The 21,192-nt window shown below is 35.7% G+C and overlaps 4 protein-coding genes across 5 annotated transcripts; 3 read left to right on the forward strand and 1 right to left on the reverse strand.

Annotated features, from left to right (window-relative positions):
- Window positions 1-1,956: 1,956 nt before the first annotated feature.
- LOC105176487 (SAP domain-containing protein) lies at window positions 1,957-7,202 on the forward strand. Of its 2 annotated transcripts, XM_011099303.3 has the most exons (6): window positions 1,957-2,242; window positions 3,266-4,803; window positions 5,545-5,739; window positions 5,823-5,974; window positions 6,226-6,755; window positions 6,863-7,202. In XM_011099303.3, the coding sequence occupies exons 2-6, from the start codon at window positions 3,303-3,305 to the stop codon at window positions 7,179-7,181; spliced, it is 2,697 nt and encodes an 898-aa protein (XP_011097605.1). In that variant the 5' UTR covers window positions 1,957-2,242; window positions 3,266-3,302; the 3' UTR covers window positions 7,182-7,202. The 2 variants fall into 2 exon arrangements, with proteins under 2 accessions (XP_011097605.1, XP_088733296.1); XM_088877170.1 differs by having other exon boundaries at window positions 1,958-2,242; window positions 6,226-7,005.
- A 1,678-nt stretch (window positions 7,203-8,880) lies between these two features.
- On the forward strand, window positions 8,881-11,136 carry LOC105176488 (large ribosomal subunit protein eL30). The gene is made up of 5 exons (XM_088876927.1): window positions 8,881-9,039; window positions 9,160-9,265; window positions 9,397-9,498; window positions 10,726-10,794; window positions 10,886-11,136. The coding sequence occupies exons 1-5, from the start codon at window positions 9,019-9,021 to the stop codon at window positions 10,924-10,926; spliced, it is 339 nt and encodes a 112-aa protein (XP_088733053.1). The 5' UTR covers window positions 8,881-9,018; the 3' UTR covers window positions 10,927-11,136.
- Window positions 11,137-12,433: 1,297 nt separating this feature from the next.
- On the forward strand, window positions 12,434-18,435 carry LOC105176489 (uncharacterized). Its single transcript, XM_011099305.3, has 7 exons — window positions 12,434-13,137; window positions 15,455-15,702; window positions 15,977-16,132; window positions 16,261-16,417; window positions 16,644-16,786; window positions 16,883-16,918; window positions 17,383-18,435. Exons 1-7 carry the CDS (start codon window positions 13,062-13,064, stop codon window positions 18,142-18,144), a joined length of 1,578 nt encoding a protein of 525 aa, XP_011097607.1. The 5' UTR covers window positions 12,434-13,061; the 3' UTR covers window positions 18,145-18,435.
- Window positions 18,436-18,622: 187 nt separating this feature from the next.
- Window positions 18,623-20,914, reverse strand: LOC105176490 (short-chain dehydrogenase/reductase rusD). Its single transcript, XM_011099306.3, has 3 exons — window positions 20,507-20,914; window positions 19,600-19,759; window positions 18,623-19,117 (listed from the first exon to the last, which is right to left on the reverse strand). Exons 1-3 carry the CDS (start codon window positions 20,841-20,843, stop codon window positions 18,781-18,783), a joined length of 834 nt encoding a protein of 277 aa, XP_011097608.1. The 5' UTR covers window positions 20,844-20,914; the 3' UTR covers window positions 18,623-18,780.
- Window positions 20,915-21,192: the final 278 nt, after the last annotated feature.

Here is a 21,192-nt window from a genome sequence, read left to right on the forward strand (position 1 = left end):
TTGGGACAACACTGATATGTTGTGAGAAAATTCTAGTTTAATATTAGGATTAAAGTAATTTTTAATCCTCTAGTCGATTTTCGTTTTAGTCTTTTATCTTTCTAGAGTTTGAAAAGGATCCTACAACCTTTTAATTTGTTCGATTTTAGGACACCAACTGCCGGAAAATGCCACATGTATATGACATGGCATTTTAATTTGGGAAAAGTGAATTTATTGGCTAATCGTGTATGATGTGGCAATTACGTGGCTTTAGTTTAAAAAAATAAATTGTAATGTCGCATTAAATTATATTATTTACTAAAATTATTATTATTATTATTATTTTGTTTTTAGAATAAAATTTTAATGCTTTTCAATATTTTATATTTTTTTAAATTAAATTATTTTACTTTATTATTTAATACAAATAATATTTATTATTATATGTATTTGAATAAAAAATAAAATTTCTATTATTTAAAGTTTTAAAAAAAATAAAACATGTTTACTTGATTTTCAAGAAAATAAAAAATAATATATATTTTTTCTCTCTTCTCATGTATGTATAAATAATATATATATGTTTACGTACATTACATGTATAGTTGTAATATATTACACATATATTTATGGCAGCGAGAGCCAACCGTCGTCTTAATGACGACGACCACCAACTCTTGAAATATATTTATGCAATTTTTTCTCTAAAAATTCACGTCATAATGCTATATCACATTTTATTTTATTTTTATTAAGTCATGTAATTGCCACATATTTTCTGGCAACTTTTGATGAAATTTGGCTATAAATGTCTTGAAGTGGAGCATATTAAAAAATTAAAGAATTTTTTTTAAATCTTAATAAGTTAAAGGACTAAAATGGAAAATGACTAAAATTAGAGGAGGAAAATGCCTTTAATCCTTAATATTAAAATAGCGTTGAGCAAATCAAATTTAGATATGTACATGAATATAAATATTAAGCAATTATAATAATTATATGTCATAAATTAATTTAAATACAATAATTATTATAATTATATAAAATTATTCTTAGTTAACTATATATTTAAATTAACTTAAGTATAATAATTATTATAATTATTCTTAATTAATTTAAATATATATTTAGTTATTTAAATTATCTAAAACTACTCTTAATTAATCAAAATAAATATAATTAAACTAATTTAAAAAATTAGGGGCGACGGCAACGGCCTCCGGCCTCACATAGAAGGGCGACGACGATGCCATCATTGTCACCCTCTTTTTGTATTATAATTTTTAATTAGTTATATATAATATAACTAAATTATTTATTAAAATCCAAATCTTTTATTTTTTTAAAAATCCAACAATTGAAAAATTAATTAATTAGATTTGACGATTATTAGAACATTCAATAGTTATTAAAATAAAAAATAATATTATATTAAGTAAGGGTATAATGATCATTTTATAAAAAGACTAACACCGTTAGTTAGATTTAGAGGAGATGGACGATTGAACTACGTTTAATAAAATAAAAAGGAATTTTTGCCTATCTTTAAAACAAAAGGAAGTTTTTAGCAGATTTTTTAAAACACATGGGGGGTTTTATGTATTTTAGCTCATTAAAATTAAGAAAAATTTATAATTTTTTAAACAATAAAAGATACTTATAATTATGTAAAAACTCATGATAGTTAGTTGTAATTTACTCTTAAAATACTGATATCATTCCTCTTTTATTTTTTAATATTACATATGTTTAATATTCCAAGAGTTTCTAAATCTTATCAAATTAACAAAATACAATATAAGAAAAACAGAAAGCAGGTGTTGTTGGGGCCTGGGCCCAAAAATTATGTGAAAGCAACAATGGGCCCTAAAGGGCAAAAGAGGTCCAATAAGATCAAGAGCTATAAATAGGGAAATAGGGGTAATTCAGTATTTTCATGTTTTGTCCCTTCATATCTCGTGTACTGCCCCTGACCCCTCCATTTCTCCCATTTCATACCAACCCTATTATTTCGTGCCCTAGCTTCTGTTGCTCTTTCTTTCGATTGCCATTTTCTTGAATAAAAATTTTCTCGATTTAATATATATATTTTTTGTGAATTTTCTAAGTCGTTTTTTTCCTCTCATTTCTGTGTTTTTCTCTGATAATTGTTTTTGTGTTGTGATGGAACTAGGGTTTTGTATGTCCACACCTTAATTCCTCGTAAAGTGTGGGATTCTTTAATCATCCGCTCCGGTGCTGCAAAACCTATAACGCCACTGTGAGTATTCTCGGCTTAAATTTGCGCTTGTGCATTTGTTGCTGTTTCTGTGCCTTTTTTTGTTTTATTTTTTTGGGTTTTCGTTTTTGTGGTTTCCGCCGTATCCTAGGAGATAGAATTATTTGACATGTCTTGTAGGTATGGGTGTGGTGAAATTTTGATGTTTGTGTTTTGGTTAAGTGGCGAGCTGATTTTTCCCCCTCTCTCAGGGTTGCTATCTGGGTTGGAATAATTTTGACTGGAGAGCTTTAAACGTAAAATTGCAGATGCAAGTAGAGGATATATGTTATTGTTGGCTATAATGCTACTAGTGTTGGGAGTTGTCTTATTTGTAGCGTTCCTCAAGATTTCCATGTGACTTTTCTTTTTCTTTATCTCTGAAATGTGAGCAGGAGTGTAATTGGGAATTGAAATGATGAAAATCATGACATGCGGCACATGCCTACATTTGTCTTCTACAACTTCTGCATTCTCTATTGTTCAAGAGTCCGTTACATCAACTGATTCTTCTCTTGGTCAAGCAAGCTAGTTTTTGTCCCATTACTCCCACTTTACTGTATTACTCAACACATTTGTTTCTTCCACATTGCATTTTCTTTGTTCTCTTTTCTGACGCCTAAAACTATGTCTCTCTATCAACTATATAAACAATAAAAGGTTTTCAAAACATTATTGTTAAATAAAAAATAATAATTATATATTCTCAGATGTACATTTGGCAGAATTTAGCATACTCATCAAGCATGCAATGCACCCTAGTTCATAAGATGTTCCTTTCTGAGATTGAGAAATTGTTTATAATTCCTTTTTTCCCCCCTTGGCTATGTTGTCCAGATGCAAATGGATAAAGGTAAAACCACTGTCATGTTATTTGTAGCTTTACACTGGAGAATGGTGGATGCAGTTTTGCTTATTGGTGTCTTCTCTGTTTTGTTGCTTTACTTTGATGTCATGTTCTGAGCACATAATTGCTTCGGCATGTTGCTTCTCCAAATGACATGTTAATGATTCTAAATCTATCAGGAAATACTTTGTGAAAGGTAATTTGGTGGCATACAAGATGTCATCACCGTATGTTACCCTTGGCAATCGATCACTTGATCAGTGGAAGGTGACTGAGTTAAAGGAAGAACTTAAGAAACGTAAATTGACTACTAAGGGGCTGAAAGAAGATCTAGTGAAGCGTCTTGATGAAGCAGTTCGCAATGAACGGGAAGCTGTTGCAGAGAATGCAGATAATGATTCCACTCCATCTAAACAGGGAACAGCAGAATCTGTTGTTTCTGAAAATGCTAAGAACTCTATGGATACAGGGATTGGCATGGTTGAAAAGGTAGACGCAAAGCCTGAGCATGAGATTGATGATCACAGAGGGTCATTGTTTGAATGCAAAGTCGTGGAGTCAGACTTAGAACAGGGAATCAAGGCTGCTGGGCTGGAAGAGGAAAAGGTTGCTCAAATTGCCACAGTGGAAACTACCGTCACTATCACTGAGACAGTTGAGTCTGTGACAGCTTTGAGTGGATCAAATTTACACAGTGAAGGAACAAATGAGGATGGAGATGCTGCAGTTATTGACAAAGATGGATTGCCACAACCGCAGGAGGATGCTAAGATTGAACCGTCTGATCCCCATACTCAATTGCCTCAGGTCAATGAGAGCAGCACTCCTGTGGCACCTTCTAGTGGGCCAAACTTTCATAGCACTGAAACTCAGGGTGATACCACAGTTCAGATGGAAAATGACGATGCCAAGTGTCTTCAACCAGATTCCAGTGTCCAGACATTGAAGTATCAGGTACCTGAGGTTGACCCTAATTTAGGGTTTCAAGTAACATCTGATTCTGTTTCTACTGAATCTGTCTCCATTATTGAAAAAAATGAACTAAAAGTAGATGTAATTACTGATAATGTCCAATTAGAACTGGATGTTAAGCATGAGATGGTGCAGCCGTCAGCCAGCACTACTGTCCCTGATGGTGGTGAATCACATCCGATGGATGTTGAAGAGCCACTAGACAAAAAAGATACACTCGACCCAAAAAATCTTGAAGACCAACTTGTCAAAAAAGATGCTGACGATCCCCTTGACCATAAAAATGTTGACGACCCACTTATCAAGAAAGATGTTGATGTTCCACTTGACAAAAAAGATGTTGATGATCCACTTGACAAAAAAGATGTTGAAGATGCAATTGATGAAAAAGATGCTGAAGAGCAATCTGGCCAAAAGGTTCCTATGGAAGTTTCAGATGGCAGCAATACAGGAAATTTTGATAGTCTTAAGAAAATGGATAGTGGAGATTTGGATCCTCCCGAGAAGCTAAGTTTAGACCGGAGTTCTGGTGATGATTCCATGGAGGAGGATATATTGGAGAGTAAAGAGTACAAGTCTGATTCTAAGAAAATCAGTGACAACTTGGAGAGACCTGGGGATGCTATTGCAAAAGAAGAGGAACATGTTGATGTAGTTGGTCATGATATACCAGTTGGAACAAAGGTTACTAATGCTGAAAATGAGAGTGCTTCTGCACTGACATCAGTAAAAAGGAAGTTGAATGGTAAGAGATATGCATCTTTTTTTTTTCCCTGTTCTGTCCAATGGATTTTGCAATGTTATTATTTGCTTTAGTAAAATTACATTAACAGGATTCAACTATCTCCAACTCTGCCTTTGTTTTGGTAATAGAGTTTTGCACATTGGTGGGAGGTTGTGCATATTGCTTGCATTGTATTTGAATCAGTTTTCATCCTTGTGCTACTGGGCCCTTTTTGAAATGCCTGAGAAACTATATGAGAATGTGGAAGATGAGGTGCACGAGATGCATGATTTCCTATTTATGCTGCTTCTTGTGTGGGAGAAGAGTATGAATTATTGTGGCTTCTGAAAATATATATCAGATTTTTGTATTTACTGGAAAATGACAGGAATATAACTATGGTGGGATGTGTATGATTTTCCAGACAAGTTTATATTGTTATTTTGACATGCTTGAGGTCACCTTGGACAATATTTGCCAGATAAGGCTGGTTCACGACAAACCTATTTGGATTGTGGTATCAAAGGATGGTTGATTTAAATCTGGTTTCCCTTCCCTGACGTATGTTTTTGACCTATTCATTAACTCCAAATCAAAAGCTATTAAAACTTTTATAACTCTGGTTGTTCAATTTTTGTCAAATTTTAACTCCAAGCTAAAGCAGAATTGATCTATCACTTTTGGTTTTTTGTTGCTATTGCCAATTTTGTTCTTTCCTGTTACTACTTCAGTATTTGGCGTTTATGATCTTAAATGTTGCAGATAAAGAAGCAGTTGGCAATACTGACACCGTGAAGAAGGCGCGCAGGTGGAACACAGAAGGCTTAAAGGCTTCTGAGCCAAAAAGTGGTGATGCAGCGGCTTCCATCACACCTAGAGGTTTAGCTGAGCCTGCTTTAAAGCGCTTATCAGGAAACGATCCTGCAATTAATGTAGAAGCACCCAAGGAGCGTCTTGGTAACTTCCAGGTTTCCTTATTCACTTGTTTCTCGGCAATATCATTTCATCTCTGACCCTTGTTATATGTTTGCTTTATGCAGTTCCGCCATCATCAAGGCCCCCCACTAATTCTCTTAGAATTGATCGTTTCTTGCGCCCTTTTACTTTGAAAGCTGTCCAAGAACTTCTTGGGAAAACGGGCAATGTTACCAGTTTCTGGATGGATCATATCAAAACCCACTGCTATGTCTCCGTAAGCTTTGTCCCTGCTTACTACACTCCCCTCTCTCTTCTCTTCTGAATGCGCATATCAAATATTATGGCTTACTGTCTGTAACTATAAAGATCATTCCTCTGGTGCAAAATGCATCACATATATCTCTGCGACTCTCTATACGTATACATTCACGTATATGCCTTCACATATGCATAACTTCAATTTTTGAACTGGCTTTACTCCTTAGCTATTTAGGGAATTTAATAAAAATTGCCTCATTGGTGCAGTATTCGTCTGTTGAAGAAGCTGTAGAAACCCGTAATGCGGTATACAATCTCCAGTGGCCTCTAAATGGGGGGCGTTTATTGGTTGCAGAGTTTGTTGACCCTCAAGAAGTTAAAACACGAGTTGAGGCTCCTCCTGCATCACCAGCAACTCCTTCAAGTAATGCGGCTCCTTCTTTCCCTGCCGCCCAGCCTCAACCCTCTATGCAACCTCAACCTTCTCCAAGGCAGCAAGTGCCGAGGCAGCAGCTTCCACCGCCTTCTCTTCCTCCCCCCTCACTGTCTAATCCACCCCCCGCCAGGGAACGCCCGCATCCAGCAAAGGAACCTCTGCCTCGGGAACAGCATCTCCCAGCAAGGGAACGACTTAACCTGCCACCGCCACCCCCACTTCCTGAGAAGGTTGACCCTCCAATCGTCACTCTGGACGATCTCTTCCGGAAAACCAAAGCCACTCCGCGCATCTACTACTTGCCATTGTCTGATGAACAAGTTGCTGCAAAGCTCAAGGCGCAGGGGAAGAATGTGAATCAGTAGGCATTAGGCTATGTACTTATGGCAGAGCTCTACATCGATTTCTGATAGATTGGTTAGTGTGAAAGTTAACGGTAAGAAGTATATTATAATTACATCTTTGCAGGTCTGCAGGTGTCGCATGTAGGATGTTCCAGTTAAGAGGTGCTGCTGGTGCTGGTTCAGTGATGGATTCATGTTATTTCATGGATTGCGTTAGGGTGAGGCTGAGATTATTAAGTCTTGAGTACGTCTCCTTTGAGTTTTGTACTTTTGGACTAAAACTCTATATTGCTAGACCGGATTGGGTATCCCAATTTTCGCAGCCCCAGACGACAGCCTTTTATATTTTGATGGATGAGAGACTGTGTTTTAAAAGTTGCATTAACTTCAGATTGGAGAACTGTGGTTGGTGTTTGGTTGTATGTCTTACTATTGGTACTTAAATTTCCAGTCTGTTGATTGCATCCCCATGCTAGTATTCGTTTTTGGCATGTGTTCACCTGCATATGATGGAATATATGATGAAATATATAACCAATACTCAATGGGAATGAGGAAAAAAGTTGAAATGTTCATTGAGGGTTTGGTTGAATTGAGTGGACATTTTTTGGTACATTATTACTGTGAAGTTGGGTGTTCTATCATACAAAAAAGTTTGATAGTGGATTAAGCCTTTGGAGCTTGATTTGTTACCCCAAATATTATTTAGCTTATGTAGTGTTATCACATTTTACTCTTGAAAATGTGGACCTGAGGAGTGAGGGTATTATTGTTGCAATTCAGGAAAAAAATCATACAAAGGGCTATTGTTTATGGGATTCAAGTTTCGATTTCATGCTGTATTTGCAGAAAATGCTTAGAATAAAAACGTGCAAACAAACAATATAGGGTAAATTAGAAGAGCTCTTTTAAGTTTTTAATTACAAATGCTTTTTATTGTCCAAAAAATTATCGAATACCTCTTGATTTCAAGTTGTCTGCTACTTGTTAAATTTCGTTAGTTTTTGTTAGGTTTTTTTTATTTATTTTTAGTGATAAAACTGGCAAAAATGCCATTGGAGATCATGGATTATAATTTATTTATTATTAATTTTTTCTTTTACAAGTTAAGTGGATAATTCTTTTAAAATTTTCCATCCATCTTGTTAGAGTCTTACAATTTTTTTGAAAAGATGGAAGAAAATGTAGTAGGTACAAAGTTTATAATTTCAAATTTTTATCTAAAAATTAATCAATTTTATTAAATATGATATTAGTAATTCTTTAAACAACAAAAAGACTTTTATAATTATTCTGAATTTTACGAAAACTATTTTGAGGTCGGTGAAAGCCTTGTCATCATTGACTGATTAGGCACAATCATCTTATTCGAAGTGAAACATTTTAGGTTTGTCAATTAAACTAAAGATGTCATGATACACAATGAATTATAAGTTGTTCTTTTGAAGGAATTCATTGTAATTTTTTCAATAATATATTATTATATATATTGGATATAAAAATTTGATTAATATGTTAGTCATATATGAATCATACAAATCCAAGTAAGTCAATTGAACGAGACCCATAATTTTGGGATGTTTACGAAATTATATTTGTTTCAACAAGTAAAATAATTCTATTTTCTTTATGAAATTGTCATTGATATAATCTTCATATTTCTCAAGAAGACAAAAACAAAAAAAAAACAAAAAAAAAAAACCGATAGGATAATTTACACATTCTTATGTTCTTAAATGCTTTAGGAATAGAAAAATGAACAAATTATATTGACACTCTTGAGGTTAAATCAAAATATATATCAATTATTTTTATATGTTATAAAATTACAGTTACATCCTTAAAAAGTGTTAGACAATATTTTTTTAGGGGGTTTATATAAAAATTTACCCTCTGAATATGAGGCTTAATTGTAATCATGACTATAATTTTATGAATATAACTGGAATTTTATAAAAAAAATAAATAGAGAATATTCGTGTATTTTAGCATAATCTCGTAGGGTTGTACATGTAATTTACCTCTAAAAATATGTATGTGTTATTTAATTAACAAAAATTAACAACAAAGACCCCATGAAGGGCTTTTAAGTAATGTAGCAGTAAATTTGGGGAGTATTTGTTAATACCAAAAATATCAAGGAGGTATTTGGAAATTCCTCCAAAGATTGCACCTTATGAAAACCCTTACCCTGCATCATTGTGCCGCAGCCTTTGCTACACTAGGGTTTCACCTTCATCCCCAGCATCTCCGCAAAACCCTAAATCAGATTCCGCAACCATGGTCGCTGGCAAGAAAACCGTACGAATCGAATTCTCTTCTCGCACTTTTCCGATCGTCGATCTGTTGTTTTTCATTCTGTTGCAGTGTTTCTCAAATCAATCACTAACTTTTTGGCTACGTGTTTTTGTTTTTCTTCAGAAGAAGACTCATGAGAGCATCAACAATAGGCTGGCTCTGGTGATGAAGAGCGGCAAGTACACTCTTGGTTACAAGACTGTACTCAAAACCCTCCGGAACTCCAAAGGTGCTTTTTTTTTTTTCCGTTGGTTTTCTCTGAGTTCTGCAGGTTGTTGTTTAATTTTTGTGTTATTTGGCTGAAGATGTGTTGGGGTTTTAAATTTGAAATTTGTTTTCGTGATTGGTGAACTTTTTTAGGGAAATTGATTCTTATCTCCAACAACTGCCCACCGTTGAGGAAATCGGAGATTGAGTACTATGCGATGCTCGCCAAAGTTGGAGTTCACCACTACAATGGAAGTGAGTGACAAATCTCAATCTGTTTTGGAGGTTCTGTTGTTCATCTCCGTGGAATTGGTTTGTTCAAATTATAAATTCGGATTTCGGGATTAGGTAACATTGCATATATGTGTAGTTTATTATGATTGTTCAATAATGGGAAGTCTTTGTGTTTGAAGCCTTACATTCTGGTTACAGAATTGTAAGGAACAGCTGGATTAGAAGGGCTTTGATTCACCTGGTTTTTCTATTGGATGTTGGGACCATTTTGATTCGACTATGTTTATGTTTTCATAGGAGCTCTAGTAGGCAACAAACTTGACACTATATCGTAATTTCTAGATGCTGGATTTATTTCTGATGTTTTTATGTTTATTTATTGCCCTAGATAGTTATATTAGCTTTTATATGCTTTTCGGTTGAGCTTTATGACTGGAATTGGATATCCCCTTACCACCTAGATTTGATGCCTGGTATTTTATCTATTTTTCTTTTGCTCCTCGTTGTCTATCTATGTTTTGACTCTTAGAGAGCCTCTTAAGTTTTCGAGCTTGCCCACATTGTAATCTATTCGACAACTTAAATACTTGTTGCGGCTAGCCGCTAGAATTGTAGAAACTTATTCATGTCAACTGCTGGGACTGTTTAACATTATTCTCATTGCCTTTATTACAAGCTAACCAACTTTCTTTACCGTATTCTCAATTTGTTTTTGACTTCATATTCCAACCTTGTTTGTGTGGATTCACAAGTGTGAATAGCATGAAGAATCCTTGGGCTGGTATCTTTCAAACGTGGACTTGTAGATCCTTTATCATAATTATCTCAAACGTGCAGTTAATTAAGTTGAATCAATCGCAATGGTGGTGATTATTCCCTGGTATGTTACGGGGAAAGGTATAATTCTAGAGTGGGACCTGCGAATTTTATTGAATGATGGGAATAAAATGGGCTTCATTTGCTAAAGTAGATTACAAGGATTAGAAATTTGCAGTTTGCTTATGTTGGGTAAGTATTTAGATTTAGGAAATAAAAGTCCAAATAGGAAACTCATGCCTTTCTAGATTTTGTTGTCATTATTGGACTTTGCCCTGTTGGTGCTATTTGGCTATGCTGGGACGTACTACTATTTCATTGTTTTGGTACGATATAGATCGAATGGCTAACAAGAATATTCCCCCTTCGAAAAAAGGGGAAAAAGGAAAGGAAAAATGTTCTTTCTTTTCTCACTCACTCTTAATTTTCCAGATAATGTTGACTTAGGAACTGCCTGTGGGAAGTATTTCCGTGTTTCATGCCTCAGCATTATTGATCCAGGTACCAGATTAATTCTTGTTGTATTTAGTAACTTTCTTACTTTGACTGTTGTTTTGTGGCTGATGTTATCAATTGCTTGTGCACATTGCAGGTGACTCGGACATCATTAAATCATTGCCGGGGGAACATTGAAAAGATGATCTTATCCCTATAGTCTTCCTTTTGGATTTGTTGAAATGTTTCCTGTTTCTAAATGTAGAACATTATAAGAGTCATGGAAGTTTTGATCTTGAATTTTATTTATGCTGTGCCACTTCTTACTTTGGTAATATTCTCGGAGAAATTGTTCACCTTTAGTACTGGATTATTATCTATTCCTTATAAACTTCCATTGAATTTTCATTTTCTGTTTTTGATGGATCATGGATCCATATATTTTTTGTTCGGCCTGAGCTGTAACTCGCAGAGGTCATTGGAGGATGATCATTAGCTATTATCTTGATCTCTCCCAGAAAGCACTCTTCCCCTTGGCCCCTCTCTTCTACTTCCACATTAGGATCTTCTCAAGAGATTTATAGCAGTTTCTTAAATTTTGTCATTTTCACTTCTTCTTCTCGTTTTAGGAAGGACGTACATTAATTATTTTATCCATACTTGATCAGTATTCTATCAAGAATCATCTTTTAATCTGCTTTTCTGTTTTTCGGAGGAAAAAAAACAAAGGGGAAAGATTAATCCTAATCAGTAAAGTTTTCAAAAGATTGATCCTTATTTCATCTGAGGACAAAATGTGAAGAAGTTAATACTAATATCTTTTATCCAAACATAAAGATATTTTAGAATTATTTAAATGTAAATAGTGATGGTAAATTTGCATTAATACAAATAGACTCACATGAATGATGTAATGTGTTCTTTAATATTGATCATATCTCTTACTCAATAAATTATTTAGATATTTGCATCAGGTTTTAATTTACTATTTCATTAAATCAATGCATGATGCTTTGTAGATGATATCAAATTTGATTTGATGATATTGTCATCATCTGTAGTTAGTGCATCAAATCCGTTTCATATATTCCGTAGTTACTACATGAAATCCATTTATGAATAGGCATGTGACCACATTTAAAATACCATACCATTACATATACTTAGGAAAACATATTTAGTGAAAAAAGAAAGAACACAATTTTCTTTTATAAAATACATTATTATACATAAGTATCCAACATAGTGGAATTTAATTATGGTAGGTTTAGGATACGATTATCCAAAATTTAAAATTCATGGGAAACAATACTCAATTTTGCCAAACGAAATTGCCACTATTTAATATGTGAGAATCATATTACCTATACAATAATTCATATTATCGATATATTGATATTTATCAAATTCAAATTTCAAGAAAAGCATAAATTGTTACGATTTATACTTCGTTGCTCCATCAATAATATTCACTAGGGGAAACAATAAATTATTATGCATGGACTAAATATTTTCTATTTGAAGGCAATTTTTTAATAATATTATACGAATAATATAAGAAATAAAATATTTTTGTTTGATAAATATTCAAATTCATACCAAATTTGAGTGAAGACAGAAGATGCTCATCTGTAACAATAACTAAGAAATACACGTGCACATGACAATTCATGACATATATAGCCAAAAAAAACCCCAAAGTTTTGCTTACATCCTCCTTTGAAAAACACACATTTTCACACACAACACACAGTGGACATTACCCCAAACTCAAATTCTCCTAATCTCCCTCTGCAGCAGCAAACTACACATACCAAAAAGCACCACTCACTCTCACATTCTCTGTATAAATCCCCACATCAACCCCTCCAAAAGCTCACCAAGAATTTGTTAGGGTTTGTCACATAGCTGAGAACAATTCTTGATTTCTCTGAATTTCCCTCATGGCTTTATGGAACCACCTGTTTCTCTAAGTTTCTATCTGCCCACCTTTCTTTTATTTTGCTTTGGTTTGAAAAGACTTATCCTTTCTCCGTTTCTTGTTTTGATACTATCCCAACGCAAATCAGTTAATTTTCCTTTTTCCCCCCATTTCTTCACTGCATTTGTTAAATTGGTGATTTTTGCGGCGACCCTTTTGGTTATTTATCTTAAAAATCAAATCTTTCGGTTTTTCATACTTGAATTAGGGCTTTTATCTTGAATTCAATGCATCCTCTTTTGGGTTCTTCGGTGTTTGTATCTATATAGATACACGAAGATATACATATATATAGTTGTTTCTGTGAAGTGGAAAGTGGCGGTTGTGGAGGGAGGGCATTGGTTGAGGTGGGATGAATAGTGTTTTCAGTGAACAGATACTTGCCGACAAGCTTTCAAAGCTCAATAGCACTCAGCAATGTATTGAAAGTATCCTCAACTTATTTTTGTTTATGCTCTTGATAAATTATTGGTTTGTACATTTCTTTTATGGCAGAAAACTTCTGCATGCGTTGCTTTTCTTTTCTTTTTTTTTTTCCAGCTTTAATTTAATCGATAGAAAAAGTGTCCATACATTGTTTGTGTGTATGTGTGTTAACAAGTGAAATGGTTTAATTGAATGATGTGAAACTGATACAATCTATTTTGATACTCTGCTTTAGTTAAAAAGGATTGAAATTGATTGGAAATTGGTGTTCTTGCATGTTGCGATTGATCTTTCCTGGATAACTTTGCTTCCCTCTGATGGTTCTATTCAGTTACAATAGGATTTTATATTTGGTTTATTGGTAAAGAGAAAACCAGACTAAAATATACTGTTTTTGAATTCATATTGACTGTTCGTGGAACTAATGCTCAAGCAATGTTTCTTACTTACGTATACATATCCATTCTGTAGCATGTGGTTTGGTTTCTCATATCTTTTGTATGCTTTTGATAAAATCAACGTGGCATGTCTTACCCGTGAGTTTCTTTTGTGTGCTGTAATGCTATATTTGGTTGCATGTCCTGTTTTCCTTGAATATCTTCGGTATTAGCATACCACAAATTAATGAAATGATGAATTGGATATTCATTCCCGGTTCATCCATTTGTTAATTTAGAACACAAGAAAGTATTATTTGAGAATCGATGGTATGCACTGCAGATCGAGAATATGGAATGCTTTAATTTGGGATTCTACTATATAAAATCTTGAATATGTAATGGTTGCAATTTGAAACTTGCCAGGTTTTGGGGAAGTTATGCTGATTATAGAAACTTTATTCACTAATGCTTTTTCATGAGCATTGATTTGCTTCTTTCTTTTGTGATATACAGCCTCATTCCGATGTATTTCTTTGACTGTTCCATAGTTGTTAATGGCGCGCCATGGCGATCATCGCTCAGCCTCAGTGCCATTTTATAAAAGTGGCGCTGAGCTTATGGATGGCGCGCTAAATGGCGCAGAGGCGCACATCCCAGCCTTTTTGGGCTGGGGCCCAGTGTAAATAAAGGCTGGGCTTTTTGGCCGAGCCTTTGATTCAGCTTTTTTTTAAAAAAAAAAAAAAAAAAAAGAAAATCAGTCAAAATTTAGACAAAATAGGGGCTGAAAAATCAGGGCTTTACGTTGCAACAGAGAGAATAAAAAGAATGATGATGATGATGAGATTGGGGATGATTTGGATTTTGATTGATGGATATTTTATATTTGTTTTTGTTTTATAATGATTATGTAGAATTTGTTTATCATCTTGCATGTTTTGAACTTCTTTTTTTTCTTTTTTCCTTAAGATTTGTTATTTTGCAAATTTCTTTTATGGTACGATGATTAAAATAATTTTTAGTGTTTAGATTTAATTATTTGTGTGTTATTGATGTGAATATATATTGATGTATGAAATATATAATTTATTTTTGAACATGTGCGCCGTGTTTTAAAATGCCGTCCGCCATGGCTTCAGATGACCCTTGCTCCATGGCGCGCCTTGCGCTATTAACAACCATGGACTGTTCCAAATTGTAATGTTAGTCGCACTATATCTTTGTTACTAGTGAGTACTCTATTGCGACCATTTCTGGATGTGATTTGGTTAAACATGGGCGTAAATGTCAAATCTGGATGTGAGAAATACTTTTTAGATTCTTTTAGATGTGAGAAATGTTTTGTGGCATTTATTAAATGACATAAACCACTGCCAGTCATTTTTCCATTTGCCTCATTCCAGAGATGGAGGTGAGGGGCACGAACGACAGAGTAGTGTAGCTAAGGTGATGAGCTGGTTTGAGCTATGAGCTAAATCGAAGGAAAGAGTGACTCTCGGGGAGAGGCACGAAAGACTGACAGAAGTGGTCCTACTGAGCCGGGGGGTCACGGGGGGAATAAAGACCCCAACCCAACTAAAGGCCTCAATCTTGGCGCCTTTCCCCTTGCCTTTGAGCTCCTTCTTTTTGCTTTTGAGCCCCGTAGCTATGTAGCCCTTGCAGCCCAGTTGCTTGCCTTGTAGCCTTCCTTATAGTAGACTATATGCCTTAATCCCTTGCTGTTGCTGTTGCTTTTGTCTTGCTGTCTTGTAGCTATTGCTTCATGTTTTTAACAATGAAAAGAAGGAAAGTGCATAAACTTTCGGTTTCATACTATTTAAGTTTACAGTTTTATTAGTTAGTCTTAGAGGTCCATCTTGCAGGAAATACTTCTATGCTATCATTCGTTTTTGTGTGCAAATAATTCATGGTTATACTATTTTTACCTTGATATCGGGTATAGCTTTATCGCACTGGTGCATATTTCACCGTAGCAAAGCAGAACTGGTTGTTGCAACATGGGATAAACAATTCCACAGTTCGGATATCGCCCAGAAAGTACCTCTTCTGTACCTTGCAAATGATATACTGCAGAACAGCAAACGAAAAGGAAATGAATTCGTCACCGAGTTCTGGAAGGTTCTTCCTTCAGCACTGAAGGAGGTAGCAAATAAAGGCGACGATCGTGGAAAGAATGTAGTATCCAGACTGGTGAGCTTTTCTTACTGTCTCGCTTGAGCATAAGAGCGTTGCTACTCTTACATCTCGTTTCTGCACTACCCCAAATTGGTAAAGTTGATTATTTTCATATGCTTTTGTTTTATGGAGTTGTTTGGAGACCCTATATTGAACTCTTGAGTTGTCATTTTATATATTGCTCTGTAACACGTCATAACAATCAATCATGATTCTTGACATATGAGCATCAGATAATCGAGTAGGTTTGGAGTTGTTGAAAATGACCATAATATCCTCTTTTTAATAGGTGGGCATATGGGAAGAAAGGAGAGTTTTTGGATCCCATGCTCAAAGCCTGAAAGATGCAATGCTTGGAGAAGAATTGCCTCCACCTTTAGAGTTCAAGAAGAAACGCTCTCGTTCCGTGAGAATAGTTAAAAAGGATTCAAGATCTATCAGGACGGTAGGATTTACCATTTTCACGCATTACGTAGGTCTTTTATTTACCTTATTGGCATCGGTGACATAATTTTGAATAATTGGGCATCATCTTTTGATTCTTAGACCTTGAAACGTTTTTCCTGAAACCAGAAATTGAGCATTGGTGGTACGGCGGAAAAAATCGTGTCAGCTTTTCATTCAGTGCTCAGTGAACAAACCAATGAAGATGAAGAAATGAGTAAATGCAAGTCTGCTGTTCATCGTGTGAAAAAGCTGGAAAAAGATGTTGATGCGGCATTAACAAAAGGTAAGCTGGTTACTAAGTGAAAGAACATTGTTGGTTTGGCTGGAAGTCATTCACTGTTAATAGAAAAACCTTCAGGAGGGAAAATTCAAAACTATATATATATATATATATATATAGTCGAAGGATCCAAGCGAGTCTTTCAGCAGTTTTGTTGTTGCATTATTATTCATGCCTCATAGTTTCGTCCCTTGTATTTAACTATCAGCTTTGCTGTTTTCTTCTGCAGCAAAGGATCCATCACGGAAGACCCTAGCCAAAGAATTGGAGGAGGAAGAAAATACTTTGAAACAATGTATCGACAAACTTAAAGTTGTTGAAACAAATAGAGTTGTTCTTTTATCTGAGTTGCGAGATGCACTTCATGAGCAGGTACATGATCACTCCCCAGTCAGGATCCGTTTTTGCTTGCTATTTTTTGTCTTGAACCTTTCATTAACATGCCATGTTTGATTTTGTGATTTTCAGGAATCTGAACTGGAGAATCTACGGACACAGATTCAGGTTTGTGGTTTGATGAATGGGCGTTGCTCAAGTTATTTTTGTTTTAAGATTCTGTAAGGTTGTCTTGGTACTCCTAGATTTGATGTGGTGCTCCGGTTTTGAGAAAGTTGTCTGTTTATTTCTATTCCACGATATGATCTGCTTATGAATACTTGGCTGCTGAAAGCAAATGTCCGTTAACTTTGACTATTAATGTACAAATTATGATTGTGACACTTTTTTGAAGTATAACGAATAAAGATAATATGTTGGCATGGTAACAGGATTTCTTTTCAATTTACTGGAGACTGTTGAAATTCTCGTTGCCTAGTTAATTGTTTATGCGAAATTCCATACTGTTGCAATAAGCCATGGTTGGCTTGTTGCAATTGATGTAGAACTTGGTGGCCGGTTATTTTTGCATCTTTATCATATCACAAAATCATTCTATTGACTAATACATATGCGTTTAAACAATTTTTCAGGTTGCACAGGCACAAGTAGAAGAAGCCACAAACATGCGGATACGATTGGATGAAGATCATGTATTCGAGTCAAAACCATCATGTACTTCAACAGATGCCAGTGCAAAACAAGAGCAAACATCTAAAAAATCTGCTGCAGCAATTGCAGCTGAGGTAGCAGACAAGCTTGCAGCTTCGAGCTCCTCCCAGTACATCATGACGTCGGTCCTTTCTACATTTGCAGCTGAAGAAGCCAAAAACGCTGGGCTGACGACATCTTCAACATCAACCACTTCTTTCTCATTGTCGTTTAACAGTCCAATGTCAAAATCCGAAAACCTCCGGCCTATTTCAGATCCTAATGTTTTCATGCCTCCCCAACTAACTCCTCCACAGAACAACCCTTACCAATCCATTGTCGTGCCCCAGCCCTCAATTCCAGGTCAAATTTCCAGCTCACAAGCCCACTATCATTCAATTCCTAACCCGACATCTCTGCAATATATGCAGCCATCGGGTGGAATTGCGGGATCATATGATTATGGTAGTCTTCCCCCTTTGCCACCCGGGCCACCTCCGCCAGCCCCTCCCTCATTCATGGTGAGCCCAATGGTCCCTTTGATGCAGCAACCATTGACAATGGGCCATCAGCAATCAACACTAGCTCAGCAGCAATCTATACCGATATCTCAACCGCCACCTGGACCTGCTGGTTTTCGGCCCCTAGCTCCAATGCAGGCACCTGGAATGGTGTATTATACCCACCCTTATCAGTCACAGTGACGCCAACATCTGGAATGGTGTATTATACCACCCTTATCAGTCACAGTGATGGAGACCTGACATTAGTTGACTATACAAGCAAAGCCTGACGAGTGCCTGTAAACTTGAAATTTTGTTTGTTAGATGACTGGGTAGATACAGAGATACAGTGATCAAAAAAACATATTTTGTGCATCGAACCAATGTATTTCCAGGTATGGATAGGCTTTTCATTTCTGTTTCAAGTTTAGTGTAATGCAGTGTATCTGTTTGTGTTATTGATCAATCATTGTCTTAAGGTTTTCCATGTTATATTGATGCAACTATAAGATGGTAATCTGAAGGCGCTGACAATTTTCTGATGCAATAGTTCTCAAGATGAGAACGTTCTTTTAGCCTGTAATGATGCCATTTTCTTCAAACCGCATCTCCATGATAGATTGCATATTCAAACTGTGAATATATTCTGCTCAAGAAAAGAAATTTATCTTTCCCATACTGAAAACGAGAAAATTGTATCTATAGATTGCTCCTGTTATTTGTATTTTCTCCTGCCAACTCTCTTACAATGATGGGGATAGTGGGTGGAATATTACAGCAGAGAAGAAATAAATCTTATTCTTACAGCCACCAGCGTGAAAAGGAAATCTATTAGAGTCAGCAGTTAAATTTCCTCCTCATAAGGAAATCTCTAATGAAAAGGGGCATATGGTACAATATTGCCATTACTGTAGATTGATGGCCTAAGCAGAGCCAAGCATGTGGTTTCTCCTTGAGCACTTCATCCACTGTCTTCTTTGCAAACTCTTCTGAAGGAGTAGATTTTGGGCCTTGTGAAAGGGTTGCTCTGGCTCGAATTGCTTCTTCAAATGGCTTGTACAACTTCCACTCAGGCATTCTGTTGTAGATAGCCAAGGCCGAGTTTCCAATATTCGACTTAATAGCTCCAGGGACAAGATTAATCACATCGATCCCAAAGGGCCTTAGTTCCAATCTGCGTATATGAATACATCGTTAATGAGAACTGCATTGGTTAAGGATCTTTGCATCACAGTTTACCGTCGCTGCTGCAATGAACAGCTCTAAATTATACTACAACGTGCTAGGTTGTGGATATATAGCGAGACAGACCATAGTTCAACTCAATCGTCCTCTCAAGCAAAATCAAGAACTTGAGCATTTGAACTAAAATAAAGGTAGCAGATGCTAGAATTTCTACTTCCGGGCACTATTCATCCAATATATGTTATCATGTGGATGAACTTTATAAATCTTCCAATCCAACAAGGCAAGAACATCGCAAGAGAAATTCTAGGTCTGTAAATCCGACCACAAACACCAGTCTTCATAATAAAACGAGGCTAACAAAGTCCACAAGGCTTGGGGCTCATACTAATCAATTGTTGTATTGCCACATTTTATAATTGCAAAACAAATCCCATCTCTACTGAATTTAACAAGGCTATAAACACATACCTTAATGTATCAGAGACTGCATGTATAGCGGCTTTTGATGCAGTATAAGCACCTGACCATGGTACAGGGGCCAATGCAGTGACACTTCCAACGTTGACGATTTTCCCCTTCTTCCTGGATGCCATGTGAGGAACTACAGCTTGAATCAACCTCAATGTACCTATAAACATGAATATGCGGCACATTCTTTATCCAACACAAACAAAAATCTTCTTGTCATGCCAAAGAAATCAACTACAATGTATAATTATTAGATAAGTTAAGTCTACAACGAGATTTAAGCCTGCATAAACGTTATTATGAAATGTCAAACACCATTATTAATTTGTGTCTGCATCTTCATAATTAACACCAACACTTGATATTCTGCATTATGGCAGGAGAAAAACAAATTCCGAAACCAAAATTACTCCCAACAATTTATTTCATTGCAATAATCAAAAGTCTTTAGTTGGTTATACAGATTCCAAAGTTGAGTACACAATTCTGCTCACCAACACGACGAAAATAAACGAAAACATGGTGGTTGATGATACCAAAATATAGCTGATGGCCCAAGTTCTTCCCCCAGAGCAATTCCCATCAGCATTTCTTCTCAAACAATACATTCATAGACAAGAAGGACCAAAAACAAGTCCCCGTTCAAAAGAAGTACAATCTAGGATCAGGCTCAGTGCCCCAACTAGCTCAATCAAACTCTGATAATCCAAACAATCGTTTGTCGGTAACAAACAGATTACTCACGAGAAATATCTATATCCATCAAATCTGATCTGCGCTCCAAGTTCAAAAAATACTACCGACCGAGGGTCATCCAGATAAAATTAGAACATAATAGTAACAAATCCAAAAACCCATCAACAAGAATGTAAGAAACTTCAAAAAATCCAAAAAATGATTTCTTTACCATAGACATTAGTGTTGAAGGTCTGTTCAACGGCGGACAAAGGGACCTCGGCTAGGGGCCCAACGCACTGAACTCCAGCGTTGTTCACCACAATATCAATACGCCCAAACCTCTCGAGAACCGTGGATAAGGCGTGACGCACGCTCTCGTCGGACGACACGTCCAGGTCTTGCAGGAAGAACCTGGGATCCTCCTGGAAATCAGAGAGGGAGGCGAGTGAACGCGCAGTCGCTACAACCAGACAGCCCCGCGCGGCAAACTCACGGGCCAGGGCGTGGCCTATACCTCCCGCCGAACACCCCGTTACCACCACCACCTGCTTCTCGTAGACGCCCATTGACTCTGTTTTGTAATCAGAATTTTGGTTCTTTCTCAAGTTAAAGATTTGTTTGGATTCCAATTCTTCAATAGAGTCATAAATAAATATTCATCATATTAGCCCTCTTTTTATAGTGTAAAGTTAATTATTCATTTATTACAAAAGTATTAAATTTTTAGTTTTCAAATGAATATTTTTATGGTCTTATATAATATGAATTAATTCCTTTACTTAATTATATGTGTAAAAATAGCTAAATTTGATAAAAATAAATAGTGCCAATTTTAGAATGAAAAATGGTCATAAAAATATTTGGTTTTTGAATGAATAAAAGAATTTTATATAAAGGGGTAACAATGTCATTTTC

The sequence above is a fragment of the Sesamum indicum genome, linkage group LG13, assembly GCF_026168435.1.
Source record: "Sesamum indicum cultivar Baizhima isolate 11 linkage group LG13, ASM2616843v1, whole genome shotgun sequence".
Taxonomy (NCBI): Eukaryota; Viridiplantae; Streptophyta; class Magnoliopsida; order Lamiales; family Pedaliaceae; genus Sesamum; species Sesamum indicum.

Coding starts and splice junctions, on each gene's coding strand:
- LOC105176487 (XM_011099303.3), top strand. CDS start 3,303: ATGTCATCACCGTATGTTACCCTTGGCAATCGATCACTTGATCAGTGG. Junction 5,740..5,822: donor AGCACCCAAGGAGCGTCTTG/GTAACTTCCAGG, acceptor TGCTTTATGCAG/TTCCGCCATCATCAAGGCCC. Junction 6,756..6,862: donor CAGGGGAAGAATGTGAATCA/GTAGGCATTAGG, acceptor ACATCTTTGCAG/GTCTGCAGGTGTCGCATGTA.
- LOC105176488 (XM_088876927.1), top strand. CDS start 9,019: ATGGTCGCTGGCAAGAAAACC. Junction 9,266..9,396: donor AACCCTCCGGAACTCCAAAG/GTGCTTTTTTTT, acceptor GAACTTTTTTAG/GGAAATTGATTCTTATCTCC. Junction 10,795..10,885: donor CCTCAGCATTATTGATCCAG/GTACCAGATTAA, acceptor TGCACATTGCAG/GTGACTCGGACATCATTAAA.
- LOC105176489 (XM_011099305.3), top strand. CDS start 13,062: ATGAATAGTGTTTTCAGTGAACAGATACTTGCCGACAAGCTTTCAAAG. Junction 15,703..15,976: donor AGAATGTAGTATCCAGACTG/GTGAGCTTTTCT, acceptor TCTTTTTAATAG/GTGGGCATATGGGAAGAAAG. Junction 16,418..16,643: donor TGATGCGGCATTAACAAAAG/GTAAGCTGGTTA, acceptor TTTCTTCTGCAG/CAAAGGATCCATCACGGAAG.
- LOC105176490 (XM_011099306.3), bottom strand. CDS start 20,843: ATGGGCGTCTACGAGAAGCAGGTGGTGGTGGTAACGGGGTGTTCGGCG. Junction 19,760..20,506: donor CTTCAACACTAATGTCTATG/GTAAAGAAATCA, acceptor TCATGTTTATAG/GTACATTGAGGTTGATTCAA. Junction 19,118..19,599: donor GCAGTCTCTGATACATTAAG/GTATGTGTTTAT, acceptor TCATATACGCAG/ATTGGAACTAAGGCCCTTTG.